At 50.8% G+C, this 17,073-nt stretch overlaps 1 protein-coding gene across 1 annotated transcript; it reads right to left on the reverse strand.

The window, feature by feature from the left end:
- Positions 1 to 409: 409 nt before the first annotated feature.
- On the reverse strand, positions 410 to 6,712 carry rag1 (recombination activating 1). Its single transcript, XM_061222514.1, has 3 exons — positions 6,387 to 6,712; positions 3,713 to 4,860; positions 410 to 2,175 (listed from the first exon to the last, which is right to left on the reverse strand). Exons 1-3 carry the CDS (start codon positions 6,710 to 6,712, stop codon positions 410 to 412), a joined length of 3,240 nt encoding a protein of 1,079 aa, XP_061078498.1.
- Positions 6,713 to 17,073: the final 10,361 nt, after the last annotated feature.

Raw genomic sequence — 17,073 nt, forward strand, 5'->3', positions numbered from 1 at the left:
TGGCATCAACTGAATCAATCAAGATGAATAAAACAAAGAAATCACATAAAAGAAATATATCACAAAAATAAAAGGCGCAAATGCCTCCATTAAAGTGTGTTGTCTTCCCTATTATAAGTGTTATATGGACTATACTGGAACCCCTCTCATCAGACCTCTGTGGGTTATGCAGCACTTAAAGCCACTTTAGCGTAAATTAAATTACCAGCCACAATGAAACCCTTTTCACCACAAGCAAGAGGACCTGGGAGACAGGAAAACCCATGCTATGCGGAAAAAGCGAATACTGTTCATGCAACAAATGCGAAATGAGTGCACACAGAGCCATTTCTCTGTCTGATACGATGGCACACGGTGGCACATAAAATAAAATAAAATAAAAGATTGATTATTTCGGCGAAACGACTTCTCAAAAGTCCAAGGTGTCGGCGGGATCCAGCTCGACGTCGCCGTCGTCGAGGCTCTCCACCGGGTCGATGGTGGCCTGCATGGCCTTGGCGGAGTTCCTGTGCGCCTCCATGAACTTCTGCAGGTACTTGGAGGTGTAGAGCCAGTGGTGCTTGAGGATGTCCTCCAGCTCGAAGCTCTTGGACTGGCGGGCGTTCATCTTCCGGAAGCGCCGGAACAGCTTGTTCCCGGACTCGTTCCCCTCGCTGGCCCAGGCGCCGATGGAGCCGTCCCGCTCGACGATCTCGGGCACGTGCGCCAGCGTCTTGTGCAGGTAGTTGGTGATCTTGCCGTCGTAGCGGTGCCTGAAGGTGGTGGACAGCAGGTCGGCGAAGCGCTGCGAGTTGAAGGCGTAGCGGCACAGCTGGTCGGGGCACTCGCGGGCGGGGCAGGTGGAGCGCCACACCGGCTTCATCTGCAGGTAGAGCTCCATCAGCTCCCGCAGGGCGCCGCGGCGCTCCTCCGACGGCACCAGCTCGCACACGGCCTCCGCCGCCTCGCGCGTCATCAGCCGGCGCGCGTAGTTCCCGTTCATGCGCATGACGGGCTTCAGCTTCATCCTCTGCCGGAGCTGCTTGTCCAGCACGGCCCTCCAGCTCCGGCGCTCCTCCCGGCCCGGCGGGGCGCCGGCCGGCCGCCCGTGCACCTCGCCGATCTCGTCCTGGAACAGCTTGTAGAACTCGGCGGCGTTGCCGATGTCGCAGTGCAGCGCGTCCATGGTGGGCTGCGTCTCCAGGAAGGGCTTGGCGGAGACGCCCTTGACGCGGTCGCGCAGCTCGTCCGCCGACTCGCCGTAGGGGTTGGAGCGCCACAGCTCGTAGCGCTCGCCGTTCTCCCGGTGGCTGCGCGTGACGGCGTGCAGCACCATGTTCCGGGAGGCCTCCGCCCGCGTGGCGTCGCACAGCGTGCAGATGTAGGTGGAGCCCGACGCCTCCAGGCCCTCCACCTCACGCACCATCTTCTCGTCGTAGCCCGTGCCGCGGAAGTGGAAGCGGAAGGAGCGCGGCAGCCCGCCCACGGGCAGGATGAGCCGGCTCTCCTTCATTGCGTCGCGCTCGGCCACCACCGGGCCCAAGATGGCGGTCAGCGTCTCGTGGTCGGCCTCGTCCACGAACATCAGGCAGAGGGGGCGGCAGCTCAGCTCCGAGTTGGGCTTGGGCTCCTGGAAGAGCGTCACGTCCTCCGCGGCGCCCTCGGGACGCACGGACACCGACATCACCGTGAAGGAGAAGCGCACCGCCTTCTCGGGCAGCGCGGGCCCGCCGCCGTGCTTCTCGCTGACGTCGCCCATGCCGTCGCACGACTCCTTCACCACCACGGAGAAGCCGCGCGTGCAGGCGCTGTCCTCCAGGCCCCGCTCCCGCAGGCCCTCCACGATGTCCTCCTCCAGGTCGCGCAGGGCCGACGCCAGGGCCACGTCGTAGCGGAAGCGCCGGGCGATGGTGTCGGAGGGCGAGTCGTCCACGGACGCCGACCAGCCCGACAGGCCGTCGATGATGCCCACCGCGGTCAGGCTGGACACGCCCTTGAGGGCCGGCTGCCACTCGAAGGGGTGGTATCCCGGGAGGAGCTCCTTCTCCGCGCTGCGCAGCGCGTGGAGGGGCTGGAAGATCTGGCGCCCACTGGTGGCCTTGACCGTGCGGTACATCTTGTGGTACTGGCTGCAGCTCAGGAAGGTGTTGACCCGAATCGCCAGGCACACCGCGGGGTGCAGTCCGAACCCCCGGCCTGGTAGGGAGAAAGAAACACAAAAAGACAGCGATAACGTTTAATATTTAATAAGTGCTACTTAATGCGAGGGCGCTGTTCATCTATATTTCAGCTCCATTTGAATTTGTCACTTGTTATTCCAGAATGTGCCTTGCCAAAACACAGAACGTGTGTTCTTGTGCCAAAAAGGCAAATTTCTGAATTTGACTTTCATGAATTGAGCGGGGGGGGGGGGGGGGTAATATCGGCTGAAAGAAAAACATGAGAGCTTGGTCCCCTCACCTCGTTCAGGAGCTTAGCTACGCGCGCCTTGCAGCGCCATTCATTTCTGCCTGAGACTCTGTGAAAATCAGCGCTGCGTTTATTTATTTCATTACTCGCACTGTCAGTATTAACATGATTGTCGTTAATAATCTTTTTGTTTGCATTTTATTATAATTATTCGAGGTCCTTGTGGAGGCAATTAAGCAAGAAATGTGTTTGTCTGGTTAAAACTTTAAGTGCCATTGTTGTTGATGATACAGTCAAGATTCGCCTAGGGGACCGCTTGTTTTGCACTCGTGTCTTGATGATTGTCGTTCTCATTTTGGCAGCACGTACTTACTCTGCACCCTGCCAATAAAGCACTTGAATTGAAATGAGAGAGGGAGAGTAAAAGAGATACAGAGAGAGAGAGAGAAAGACATGAATTTAGATTAAGTTCACGCAAGCACAAAAGCACAAAAGCACAATTTGCAACGATGACGGAGAGCATTCCCTTCCAGGACATTTAGAGCCTTATTCTTAAGGAAAACCAAACCAACCCGAAAAAAAAAAAGAAAGAAAAAAAAAGAAAGAAAAAAGGTAGAGATAATTACAGCAGTGACAATATTTCCCAGGGAAATTGTACATTTGTAATGATTATTCGAGTCACCGCCAGAACAAGAGGTTGACGCGGCGCAAGCTGGCAGGCCTGATCTATTGGCGTCAGATGAAAACAGACGCCAGCTGGCCCCGCGCGGGCCCCTGGGGGCCCCGGGGCCTGCGCCATTTACCGTCACACAGCCCTCCCCGCGCCTCAGCCAGGCAGACGCCAGCCACACTCCTGTTGTTTTCATCTAAACAGGCTTCTGACAAGCGCTGTTGTTTTGAATTAGGAGGCAAGCGAAAGATAGAGAGACAAGGAAGGAAGGAAGGAAGGGGGGGGGAGACTGTGGGTTTTTTTTTTCCGGTCAGCTGTGACACACAGTGAAGAATTAGCTCTCTCTGTTTTTGTTGTTGTAGTTGTTTTGGGGTTTTTTTTGTTTTTTTTTTCTCCCTGTGCCTGAAAGCATTCCATCAGAGTCGCAAGATTCAAGATCAAAAACAGAAGTGTGAAAATTATACAGGATAATTGACGTGCATTTACAAAGGCGGTAGGACAACAACAAAATGATTTTGAATGCCACGACACGAGAAAAAAATTAAACAAAAACAAAAACAAAAAAAGCAGCAGCAGGGGAAAAAAAGGAAAGAAAGACTGAACGCAGAAAGGAAACGGCAACGCGTTTCGGCGTCGCCGTGGGAACGGCCGTACCTTGCATCATGGCCTCCAGCTCGTCCGCCTGCCTGTGCTCTCCCCCGGCGCGCAGGGCCAGCAGGAACAGGGTGAGGCACACGGACTTCACGTCGCCGCCCTCCTCCTTCTCCGCGAAGGCCTTGACGTGGGCCTTCAGCTCCTTCAGCCGGTGCTTCTGCGCCCGGCGCGTCAGCGACAGGAGGTGCTGCCGGGGGCGACCGCCCTTGTTGACGGGCAGGTAGTAGTCGGGGCCCCGGCCCTTGGGCGGACCGCCGAAGTCGCCGTCCTCGTCCTCCTCCCTCCGGTGGGCGAGGCAGTGGCCGGCGTACACGTCCATCCGTACCCCTTCCTCGCACTCCGGCCTGGGGCACCGGAGCACCAGGCCCTGCAGGACGGCCAGGAAGGCCTTGGCGGGGGGAGCGAGCTCGGAGGGGGGGCAGGGCAAGGTGCAGGCGGGGCAGCGGGGCCCCAGGGCGTGGCTGAACTTCAGGATGCAGGTGCGGCAGAAGAGGTGGCCGCAGGGGGACTGCACGGCGTCGGCCAGCAGGTGATCGCACACCTGGCAGGTAACGGCGCGGAGGAAGTCGGCGGGGAGAGGCTCCAGCAGCAGGTCCGGGCTGAGGTGGGCGCTCTTGCAGCGGGTGATGTTCTTCACCCACAGCGCCCTCTGGAGGCCAGCCTTGACCAACGCCCGGCCCCCCGGGGGCTGCTCGCTCCCCGGCCGGCGAGGCCTACCGGCCCCCGCCCCGGCGCCCCGGTCGTGGGGGTCCGTCTTCACCCTCTTGGCCAGGTGGGGGGTGGCCCGGGGCGACCGGCAGCGCTTCCGGCCCTTGCGCTTGAGGGAGGCCTTTTTGGGGTGGCAGAGGGGGCACTGGGCGGAGTGGGGCCTCCACTGCAGGACCCGCGTCCTGGAGAAGCAGCAGAAGCCGCCGCCGCGGATGGCCGCCTTCCAGCAGCGGTGGCAGAAGAAGGGCGGGTGCACCGTCTCCAGGTCCGCCGCCGCGTCCACCTTGAACACCTTCAGGATGACCTCCGGCCAGGTGGAGGCCTTGCAGCCCATCCTGCGCAGGGACAAGCGGCTGGCCTCGTCCAGGACCCCCTGGACCTCGTGCTCCGGACCCCCCTGCGCCTTCGCCAACGCCAGGCCGCAGAGCCGACACAGACTCCTGCCAATAAACAAAAACAAAAAAAAAATACTTTCAGTCTTACTTTTTTTTCCAAGGCTTTGTCTGCTTTATAGGACAGGACAGTGCAGAGCAGTGGTCTCCAGCCCTGGTCCTGGAGGGCTACAGGGCCTGCTGGTTTTTATTGTTACACTGCACTTATTTAATCTATTAGAGAACTCGATTACACAGTTAACTCACCTCACCTGGTTACCTGGGTCTCAACAGGGTGCTGATTTTAAGGTGATAATAGAAACCAGCAGACCCAGTCGCTCTCCAGGACCAGGGCTGGAGACCACTGGTGCAGAGAGACCAGAAGAATGGAGAGTGGGAGAGACATGTGACAAAGGTTGCGGGGCCAGATTCGAACCGCCAAAGTCGCAGCCCATATGAGCATATGGACAGAGCTCTACAGGCTATGCCATGCAACACCCCAGTCTTCCTTTTTTTTAAACTACCCTGAGAATCTTTTTTAGACCGACTAAAATTTGTCTCCACTGCTGCAAAGTTAATTTGCCGCTCATTGATTAATGACTCAGAAGGTCTGAGCAGTGTGTGTTTTTATTTTTTACACTTGGTTTTGTAATTAATAATCTGGCGATCAGTGTGAGTGGTTGGAGTGCAGTTATCTCAGCGCTGGGGAGAGGTGAGAGAGGCCTTGTTATCTGATAAGACTGACTGTGTTGAGGAGAGGGAGAAAATGTCCCCCAATCTGATGCCTTAATCAAACAATTCATCACCTGAACGAGAATCGAGAATCACTGAAGCATCTGCGATCCCTCATGTACCTGAGATTGATTCATTCATAACTCCCTCTCAGCGGGGAGCAAAACTGGGTGAAATAACTGAATCTGAACCACTTTAATCCTTTAGACACCAGTAAAAACTCCCGCAGTTTACTGAGAGCTGAAGAATTGTGGACTTTCATCAATAATCAGCACAACATATTTATTTTGAAACGACGGCACATTCTGCTAAGTAATAAGACTCAGGGAGCTCCAGAAGTCCTTTCACGTTTCATCACCAGCTTTATCAAAGTTAAATGGCCAGTTTCACAGACAAAGGTGAAGCCTCGTCCTAGACTACATTCCAGTTTGAAAGGAGACTCTCCACACAATGAAATCAGGGCATGATTCGGGAGCAGGTTGAGAGAGCCAGGTTGGCAGCCAGGACATGCCTGCTCTTCACCGTGAGTGTAATGGGATCTTTAGTGACCACAGCGTGTCAGGTCTAACAACCCCCGTTTCACTTTGCATCTGAAAGAAGCACGTTGTGTATAACCTATGGTAGACCTATAGCGGCCTGTGGCACAGTGGTTGACTAGGACACGCAACGTCAGTTGTTCTAATCCCGGTGTAGCCGCAATAAGGACCACACAGCCGTTGGGCCATTGAGCAACGCCCTTAACCCCGCATTGCACCAGGGGAGGATTGTCTCCTGCTCAGTCTAATCAACTGTACGTCGCTCTAGATAAGAGCGTCTGCCAGAATGCCAATAATGTAGCGTAATGTGACCTAGACCTGACGTACCTGAGGTGGTTCATGTGGGTGTCGATCTCCAGGAGCTTCAGGTCGACGCGGTGTCCCGGGCCTTCCACCACCTCCTTGGTCTTCCCTCCCAGGCAGAGCCTCATCACGCTCCCGGTCCGTCCCAGCTCGGGCTCCAACCCCTCCATCCCTGGGGGGCGGGGGAGCGCGACCTGGGGGGCCGGGAGCCCTCCGAGGGGCCCCTCGGCCGGCAGGGGTGCCTTCTCCATGGACTTCACGCGGAAGAGCTTGAACTTCCAGTCGGAGAACTTGGAGTAGGGGTGCTGGAGCTCGTCAGGCACCGAACGTATGGGGGGGTCTGTCCCCATTGCATACGCGTAGCCTCAGGTCCTGCAGGAGAGGAGGAGGAGGAGGAGGAGGAGGAGAGAGGTTGATTATGACTGACACGGCACAGAACAGCTATCACTCAAAAGTAGCAACAGAAAACACACATTTCTGCATAATACACACAAGCTTGCATCATGTGCCGTGTGCCACGTGTCATGTTATGCACGTCACAGGACATAATCATTCCTGGCTTAGACAGAGATCAGACCCACCATGCCAGTTCTGACAAATGCCCCTTTGTTTTCAATCAGCAAATCAGCATTCAATATTATACTGGAAGAGTATAACAACGACGCGTTCTAAATTATTTTACAATAGTCACAGTAATGCCCATACATCACATTCTCTCCCGGCACAGGAGTCGCTTGGAGCAAAAATCAACACGGGAGGGGGCAGAGACATTGACAGGGAGGGGGTAGAAGGGAGAGAACACAGAGCTGGAGTTTTAAACTCGGAGGATGCATAGTCAGGACACTGCTGTTGCACTCTTGCGAATGTCAGCGAGACCCCTAGGGGAGATGGGGGGGGTGGGCACAGTATTTCATAACAAAGCCAGGTGTGTCCCCATGTCCTGAACTTCACTTCATCGTTTTGGAAAACGGTCTTTAAAAAAAAACCCATCCCGAGGGTCTATCTGCAGCATTCTCACTCACACCTGACCTGTAACCCTCCGGCCCTCGACATAGGACATTCAGGTCACCTGTATAACGTACGACAGAGACAACGTTCCCTAAAAAGTTCACATCGACCCTCTCCGGCGGCTCCCTAGGCCTGGAGCAGCTGTTCCTCTCCGCCCGGACCGTGCGCCTTCGCTAAACGGACAGCTTCGACCCCGGCACTGCGACTGTCAATCCATCATTCCACAGCCCGCTCTTGGCAGAGGCCCGAAAAAGCAGGGCCCCGTGAGCCGTGGGACCAGCATTTAATGCGGGAGGGCAGACTCTCCACAGGAGGAGTGAGGGGAGAGAGAGAGAGAGAGAGAGAGAGAGAGAGAGAGAGAGAGAGAGAGAGAGAGAAAAAAAAAAAAACCCCAGCAGAAATGCTCTTACACGGCGCAGTGCAGGAATACAGATCAGAGGTTGCTTGGGCAGAATATTAACAGGACCAAAGAGCAGGGAGGCTCCACGTTCTGCATAATTCAGTTTCAGCCCCCACAATCAGCCTCCCTATTCATCCCATTTAAGCTAAAGTGACCAGGAGGGGCCATTTCATTTGACTGGGGCAGTCCAGATAACATCCCTTTATCGCGCGCGCACTAAACCGTCCTCAACTGGATTGCTATGCAGACCACCGAAGACTACTTGCTCTTGTTGACTCTATTGCCCGGCCCAAGAGTCCGTTTGTCAATGAATACTCTGCCAATTTTAATTGAAATTATTTATTAGAAACTAGGGGAAGGTCGAGCCTCCCCAAGCCTATCACATATGCTGCCCGTGTCTCAGATCAAGGAAAATAACAGTCATTTAACAGTCATTACCTCCTCCTCCTTAAAAAAAAAAAATGCAGTCAATCAATGAATCGTTTCATTAACCATATCAACGGCTGTGGCTTAACTTGCTTACCATAACGCCCCCTCCACACACACATTGTGGCATTAGCAGTGTCCCTGGTCTGTCCTCCTTCGGATCTCTTGTTTATATAAAGCGGCTTCACTCCTGGCACTGTCCTCTGGCTCCTTTCTCTCTGCTCTACTCTCGTGTCAACAACGCACAGCTGAGCCGACTCGAGACAGTGTCATCTGGCCCCTTACCTTGTTTGTGTGTCAGCTGGCCTCTGCTCCCCTGGGGGAGGACGAGAACAAGAAGGGGGGGGGATAGGGGACCAAGAGGGGGGTTGAGTTTGTTTGGAGTCAGCAGCCCGCTGTATGTCTGTCTGTTCCTCAGCCACTGTGCCAGTGACTTGGATCGGCGTTAATCCCTGGGTTGGGATGATGTTCAACTCGTATTTATACCGTCGCTCGAACGGAGGGGAGGGGAGGGGGGGGGTGGGACAGGGAGCCCCCGGCAGCCGGGGGGCCCTCTCCACCACCTGAGCTGGGGGTTAGGAGATCAGCACCAGAGATAGCAGTGTGTCCCCCCCTTCCCCCACTGCCACCGTCCCCCAAAGCAAAATACGGCTCCCCTCAGCTGGGCTACCCACAGACACCCTTTACCTCAACCGCCCCACCTCAACCAGGTGCCCCAACTACACGGGAGAGAGAGGGAGAGAGATCTAACACATTGTTTTGGAGGTTAATGCAACTCTAAGCTCTAAGGGCATGGAAGCAGCCTCCCCCCACTTGTAGTCGCAGTTGTAATAGTTGAAGCAGTAGTAGTAACAGCAGCAGTAGTAGCAGCAGCAGCAGTGGTAGTAGTAGTAGTAGTAGTAGTAGCAGTAGTAGCAGTAGTAGTAGTAGTAGTAGTAGTAGTAGCAGCAGCAGCAGCAGTAGTAGTAGTAGTAGTAGTAGTAGTAGTAGTAGCAGCAGCAGCAGCAGCAGTAGTAGTAGTAGTAGTAGCAGTAGTAGTAGTAGTAGTAGTAGTAGTAGTAGTAGCTAAAAGTGTCAAAAACACATTACATTACATTTCACAGTTCAAACCAGCTTGACCAGCTTTGGAATTTTCAACAGGGAGATGTATACAAGCATATGCTTAGTGTGTCTGAGTAACTTTGGCTTGTGGCTTTTTGCCACATTTTAAACATTTTCATGGTGATGTTAAAAGTACCAAATCTGCAGAAAGTAAAGATTTGATATTGTGTATGTTTATACAGAAAATTGTAAAATTTTTTAAAGGCCCTTCAGGGTGTTGTGCGAGTGTTTGGCCCATAGTATGCGAGACTCACGCCTAATGAGCTAGACTTGCGAGCAATGACAGAACCAGCAAAACATCAAACAGGACTGAGTTGGCTTGTGCTGCATTTCCTATAATGTTAATTCAAAGAAACATGGGATTTTGAAGGGAGCTGTTCTTTTGAACTGTAACATTAGTACGACTAATACTGTTGCATCGTTGCATCATTTTGGTACACAGACACGCTGTGGGGAACATTTCTGTTTGTTTTTTGAGAGTTTTTTTGACAGATACAGTGCAGGCTTGATGTATCTCAATAACTTGGCATTTTGCCACATTGACAACATGTGCAATGAGATGATCTTTGCAAATTTCAGTATGTTGGAAGTACCAATTTTATATTTTTGATGTTTATACTAAAATATTTGAGAAGACATCATTTTCCATAATTAAAAAAGCTAAATTTCCCCACCTACATTGAAAGCAATGTTAGTAGTAACAGTAGTAGTAATAGTAGTACATTATACATTACATTATTGGCATTTGGCAGACGCTCTTATCCAGAGCGACGTACAGTTGATTAGACTAAGCAGGAGACAATCCTCCCCTGGAGCATTGCAGGGTTAAGGGCCTTGCTCAAGGGCCCAATGGCTGTGCGGATCTTACTGTGGCTACACTGGGATTAGAACCACCAACCTTGAGTTTCCCAGTCCCAGAAATGATCACCTTGCATTTCCCAGTCCCAGTGTCCCAGTCATTTACCTTAACCACTACGCTACAGGCCGCCCGAGTAGTAGTAGCAGCAGCAGTAGCAGTAGTTGTAGCAGTAGAAGCAGTAGTAGTAGTAGTAGTAGTAGTAGTGACAGTAGTAGTAGTAGCAGTAGTAGCAGCAGCAGCAGTAGTTGTAGCAGTAGTAGCAGTAGTAGTAGTAGTAGCAGTAGCAGTAGCAGTAGCAGTAGCAGTAGTAGCAGCAGCAGCAGTAGTTGTAGCAGTAGAAGCAGTAGTAGTAGTAGTAGTAGTAGTAGTGACAGTAGTAGTAGTAGCAGTAGTAGCAGCAGCAGCAGTAGTTGTAGCAGTAGTAGCAGTAGTAGTAGTAGTAGTAGCAGCAGCAGTAGCAGTAGCAGTAGCAGTAGCAGTAGTAGCAGCAGCAGCAGTAGTTGTAGCAGTAGAAGCAGTAGTAGTAGTAGTAGTAGTAGTAGTGACAGTAGTAGTAGTAGCAGTAGTAGCAGCAGCAGCAGTAGTTGTAGCAGTAGTAGCAGTAGTAGTAGTAGTAGTAGTAGTAGCAGTAGCAGTAGCAGTAGCAGTAGCAGTAGTAGCAGCAGCAGCAGTAGTTGTAGCAGTAGAAGCAGTAGTAGTAGTAGTAGTAGTAGTAGTGACAGTAGTAGTAGTAGCAGTAGTAGCAGCAGCAGCAGTAGTTGTAGCAGTAGTAGCAGTAGTAGTAGTAGTAGTAGTAGTAGTAGGAGCAGCAGTAGTAGTAGCAGTAGAAGTAGTTGTAGCAGTAGCAGTAGCAGTAGCAGTAGTAGCAGCAGCAGCAGTAGTAGGAGCAGTAGTGGTAGTAACCACAGTAACAGTAGTAGTGCTTGTAGCAGTACTCATAACAGTTACATAAGTACTGTAAATTCAATGACAGGTCTACTGATTTGGAAAGTAACACACAGCATAGTAACAGGAATAGTGCTAGTGGCATTACGCATAGCAGTTACATAAGTACTGTAAATTCAACGACAGGTCTACTGGTTTGGAAACACACAGCATACCTTTAGTACTAGCCTTCAGAAACCCTTACTGTACGCTGGGAAAATCAAACTGCAGATTTAAACTTCCATTTTATTCCCAGGAGGTCTCATTTCCCCACACAAGTTATGTTAGGATAATAATTACGGAGAATATTGTGAGATGGACATGCAGGTTGAAGTCACGGTGCGTGAACTCACACGCAGATTTAATCTAATGTCTGGTGGCAGTTGACAACCGGACCATGGGCTGCAAACAGTCACCTGACCGTTTCCGTGACACCAGGATACCCAACCACAGCCTTGAATTTAAACATTTGAAAGGAGGCTGTAGATGATCAAGGCAGGACTGTGTGTGCCTTATAAACATTTTATATTTGCTTTGGCACTTCTAAGAGTTGCACCCGACAGATCTGAGCAGAGGCGGGCTGAAGCCCTGAAGTACATTAGCATTAACAGTGAGAAGTTGAGGTTCTGCAAACTGCCAAACTCTTATTCCACCCTGACTTCAGTGCAGGCAGCGCAGGGGAAACAATCACTACGACCCATCATACCTGGAGCACCGTACGGGGGGGGGGGGGGTTACCATGATTCCAAGGGCCATACTGAAAGGGGCCCTCAAAATAATGTGCTGTAATTGAGGGAATGAGATCAGGGCTCCATTTCACAGGGCCCCAAATTCCCTGGTGGCGCCCCCGCCTCACACATCAGTAATGACTGTAGTGCCTCACCTGTCCAGTGAAAGCCTGACAATTGTGGGGTGGAATGGGGTTGGGCTTGGCGGTCATTTTGACAAAGAGAGATGCAGGGTCTCATCCCGTCAACCACCAAAGGGAGGGGGGGGGGAGGGGGAGGGGGGTGTTATGGTGCAGTGAGAGCCAAAAAACAGCCAACCGTCCTTCAAGTCAAGTGGATGTCAGAACGAGCGACAGGACAATGAGGCTCCATGACGCTTGAAAGGTGTGGAAGTGCTGCGGGTTTTACTGGCCACTTTGACCACTGTGAACCACTACGGGTGGCAGTGTAGTATAGTTCAGGAAATGTGCTTGTAACCTAATGGTTGCAGGTTTGTACTGATTGTGGGACTGTACTTAACCAGAATCATTACATTACATTAATGGCATTTGGCAGACGCTCTTATCCAGAGCGACGTACAGTTCATTGGACTAAGCAGGAGACAATCCTCCCCTGGAGCAATGCAGGGTTAAGGGCCTTGCTCAAGAGTCCAACGGCTGTGCGGATCTTATTGTGGCTACGCCGGGGATCGAATCACCGACCTTGTGGGTCCCAGTCATGTACCTTAACCACTACGCTACAGGCCACCATTGCCATCAGAATATCGACACCTTAGAATTTTAAGGTTCTAACTGACATTCTTGACAAAAAACAGAGAAATATGTTGTTTATAGGGGCAGTAAATTTACCTAGCAAAGATGTGAAATTTAAAAGGTTGTATTGGCTTTGGGCTCATTCTGTTTGGAATCTTTGAAGCTCAATATCTCAAAACCGCTCAGAACACAGGTAGAACCTCATAATTCGAAGTTTAAGATATATCCAGCTGTTCGAATGGATACAACGCAAAAATTATCTGATCAGCTAAATGCCTGTAGTGGATATTGACCCATTGTGCTGTGGCCAAGCAAGAGGATCAGTTCAGACCAGCGAGTGACTGGTGGCACATGGTGACCTGTGAGGCCCAACACTGTTTGGAATCCCCACAGAGACGGCGGACAGGAAACAGGAAGTGCTCCAGTCAAGGCTGACAGGAGTGGGGGGGAGAGGTGTGGGGGGTTGCAAGCACTCATCGACCTCCAGGGCCCCTTCCCGCAAAAGCCCCAGCTGATTGGCTGGTTATTGGCATTTAAAAAACAAAGAAAGTCAAAACACCAGTGGCAGTTTGATCCGTGGTAAAAGCAGAGAGGGAAAAAACAACCAGCTGGCGTGCGGAGTCTGCAGATCTCTGCGTGGAGAGGCCGCTTAAGTGTGTCAGGGGCCTGGTGAGGACACCTGCTGCTCCAGAGACAAGATGGCTTCCCCTCTCACCTGGCACACAAAGCTGTTGTGCTTTTGTTCAGCAAAACAGAGAGAGAGCGAGGGAGAGAGAAAGAGAGAGAGATAGAGAGGGAGGAGAGAGAGAGATAGAGAGGGAGGGAGAGAGAGAGAGAGAGAGAGAGAGACGGAGGCAGGGAGGGGGGGGGGAGACAGAGAGAAATAGTCCCTCGCTAATCAAGCTCACGTTAGTTATTTATGCGTTTATGGATTTAATTACTTATTTTTACCGCCTTTACTCATCTCCACTCCCCGCGGAGCGTAAGGCTGCAATTTACTCTCAAGGTCTTTTAAAAAAAAAATTATTATTATTATTATTATTCTCGAATGACAAAGAGACCAGGGAGAGGCTTTCACAGAGGAAATATGCCCTATGGAAATAAATCAAACATTTATTTATTTTTAAAGAGAGAGAGAAGAATAAGGAAACAAGCACAGAAATAAATGAGAAAAAAAAGAAAGGACTCCTGGGACAAAGAGATGGAGTGAGGATGAGCGGAGGATGGAGAGGGAGACGGGCCTCGTGCCCTTGCAGGTGGGCGGGTCTTAAAACGAGGCGTGGCCATGGCTCATAGTCTTCTGAGGTCTCCTTCCCACAGAGGTTAATCTGTCTTCTCCCAGTCTTGCTAAATCTTCCGTTATATTAGCAATCTGCCAAGGTGTGAAGACAGGTGGCTTCAAAGGGTGTGGAAGACGGCGTTCCGTTGAAGATGTTTTATCTCGTGGAACGCCTGTCCCGAGACACACATTTTTAATTATTTAAGCCACCAAGCCCAGCGCTTGTGAACTTTGCCACCTCACTTTGCTCTAAAACTATCCACCATTAAACTAGCAGAAGAGGATCGGGCCATGCCGTGAATGCACTTGTGGATTGCGCTTTGGACCACGCGCCAAGATCATAAAAGTCGAGCTCGTATCAACCTTTTGTTTTCACTTGAGCCTCAACCTTTCACCTTTCACACATCCAGCCCCTCTATATTCAATCTCCTTTTGATTGCTTTTCCCCAGTGACTCTATCACAGAAGAAAGAAGATAAATTTACAATCCCCCTTCCTCCAAAAAAAACTAAAAAAATAAAAAATAAATTAAAAAAATGTCCCGAGAAATTCTTTGTTCTGGAAAGTGAAATACAATCTCCCCGATCTATAAAAATACAATCTTCAGTTTTCATTGTCCATTTCTCTTAAAGCAAAGCTCTGAAAGGGAGCATCAGTCTATGACTCCATAAAGAGAGAGCACTGGTGGCAGGGAGCCAGCTAGTGACAAACGGTGTAAAGACTCAACACAAACCCAACCGGACTGCAGGGGAACATGGGAGGTGTGTGTGTGTGTGTGTGGAGTGGTGTGTGTGGTACGTGTGTGTGTGTGTGTGTGTGTGTGTGTGGAGAGGTGTGTGTGTGTATGAAGTGGTGTGTGTGTGGTGCATGTGTGTGTGTGTGTGTGTGTGTGTGTGAAGTGGTGTGTGTGTGGTGCATGTGTCTGTGTGTGTCTGTGTGTGTGTGTGTGTGTGTGTGGAGTGGAGTGGTGTGTGTGGTACGTGTGTGTGTGTGTGTGTGGTGCATGTGTGTGTGTGTGTGTGTGTCTGTGTGTGTGTGTGTGGAGTGGTGTGGTGTGTGTGGAGTAGTCTGGTGCAGTGTGGTGTGTGTGTGTGTGTGTGTGGAGAGGTGTGTGTGTGTATGAAGTGGTGTGTGTGTGGTGCATGTGTGTGTGTGTGTGTGTGTGTGTGTGTGTGTGGAGTGGTGTGGTGTGTGTGGAGTAGTCTGGTGCAGTGTGGTGTGTGAGTGTGTGTGTGTGTATGAAGTGGTGTGTGTGTGTGTGTGTGTGTGTGTGGAGTGGTGTGGTGTGTGTGGAGTAGTCTGGTGCAGTGTGGTGTGTGTGTGTGTGTGTGTGTGTGTGTATGTGTGTGTGTGTGGAGAGGTGTGTGTGTATGAAGTGGTGTGTGTGTGGTGCATGTGTGTGTGTGTGTGTGTGTGTGGAGTGGTGTGGTGTGTGGTGTGTGCATGTGTGTGTGTGTGTGTGTGTGTAGGCAGCCTCTGTTACTAGGACGAATGACCTTTCATTCTGGATTAATTAACTGTAACTTTAATACTGTAACAGTCTCCGACTCTCTGCTCTGACTCCATCTCCATCTCCTTATGCTTGCACCGTGAAATTTTTAACACCACAATGAGCCACATTAACCATCCACCATCCTGTTTGCTGTTTTTCTGCCACTAAATTATTCAAGGAGAACAATGGTCGGCAATACAGAATTAACCTCCATGTACACATGGGAAAGTCAGGCAGACAGTGGAAGAGGTTGGGTAACACTGTTTGGGTAAAACTGGGTAAAAAGTTGGGTTAGGGTTACAGGTACACCTATTCTGCAAAGTATTTTTACTGTGTACAGAACCGTTGGCTATTCATATTTATCAATTGCCCACCAAGTCAAAGTTCTCCAATACATTTATTGTTGATTAATTTGCTGTCAGGGCCCAGGACTGGCACTACTGGTCTATCACAGCTTTAGCACATGCAGAACTATGCAATCTGCAGACAGCAGGAATCACACAAAACTATTTTCACATTTGGCTGCCACTGCAATTTATTTTCTATTCATTGAGTGAACATCTCTCTCCAAACACGCCCCGGTAAATTAACCTTTCAGCGCGATACACGTGCGTTACGACTCACACAAAACAGCCATGGAGCCACCACAACACAGGTGTTTCCAACTGTTTTTCTTTTTTCTACAATAGTGTTCCTGCTTTGTTTGAGTGAGCTTTACTTGCTGCGTCAGTGACAAGTTACTTCATTTTTGGCGTGTGACAATTTTTTAAATGTCAAAAAAACTTTTGCAATAATTGAGCAATTCTTTTGCACAAATTACAACAAATCTCCATTTGCTTGAGTGCATATTTAGACCAGTTAATTCATTTTCTGGAACTTTCGACTCACAAAGTCAGCTGTTAAATTGTTACGCACTCACTCATGTTATGCGCTCATTTCAATGAAAACGGATGCAGAAAATTAAGACCCTTACATTTCAAAAGTTCCATAAATTGTCACTTAATGGGAATTCAGTGAATGTAACGCGGTGGAATGTAAGCTTGGGGGCTGGAGGAAGCAGACACACACACACACACACACACACACACACACTCTCTCTCCCTCTCTCTCCCTCTCTCTCTGGATCACAGGAGACAATGCCCTTGTCATGGAAACATGGAGAGAGCTGTGAGCGTGTGCGTTTCCATCGGCACCAGACCCCCCGCCTTGGGCTGAGGCCCCGAAGCCTGGACTCACAATGAAGACAAACAGCAGGACACCTCTGTGCTTATCTAATCATTACTTTCTGTCCTTTAAATACAGTCTATTATTGGAAATGCCAGGCCGGTCCTGCCCTTTTCACTGACGGCGGTATTATAACTCACGCGGAGGACAACGCGCGCAAGATACCAGCTGATTCACAGAGGCCAGATCTTTAATTCAATCCACACTGTTGTAATTATGCGATGGAATGGGGAGGTTGTTGGGGGGGGGCGGGGGGGGGGGGGTTAGCGGTGGGCACACAAGGCTGGCTTCGCATGAAATCCACGTCGGGTCAACATTTACATAATTGTCGATGTCTGCAGCTCAGAGGGGGAAAAGTTATCAGCCCTCTCCCGAGACTGGGTGAAGAGGACATTCCACCGACGTGCTGGCCATCGCTACCAATTATACATTTTGTCGGTCATGAGGACAACGGTCCCGTTTAGAAGGCAGATTCGGGTTCCGATGGTGAGGTGGGTGAGGGTGGATAGAGAGGGGGTA

Source organism: Conger conger, chromosome 15 (assembly GCF_963514075.1).
Source record: "Conger conger chromosome 15, fConCon1.1, whole genome shotgun sequence".
Taxonomy (NCBI): Eukaryota; Metazoa; Chordata; class Actinopteri; order Anguilliformes; family Congridae; genus Conger; species Conger conger.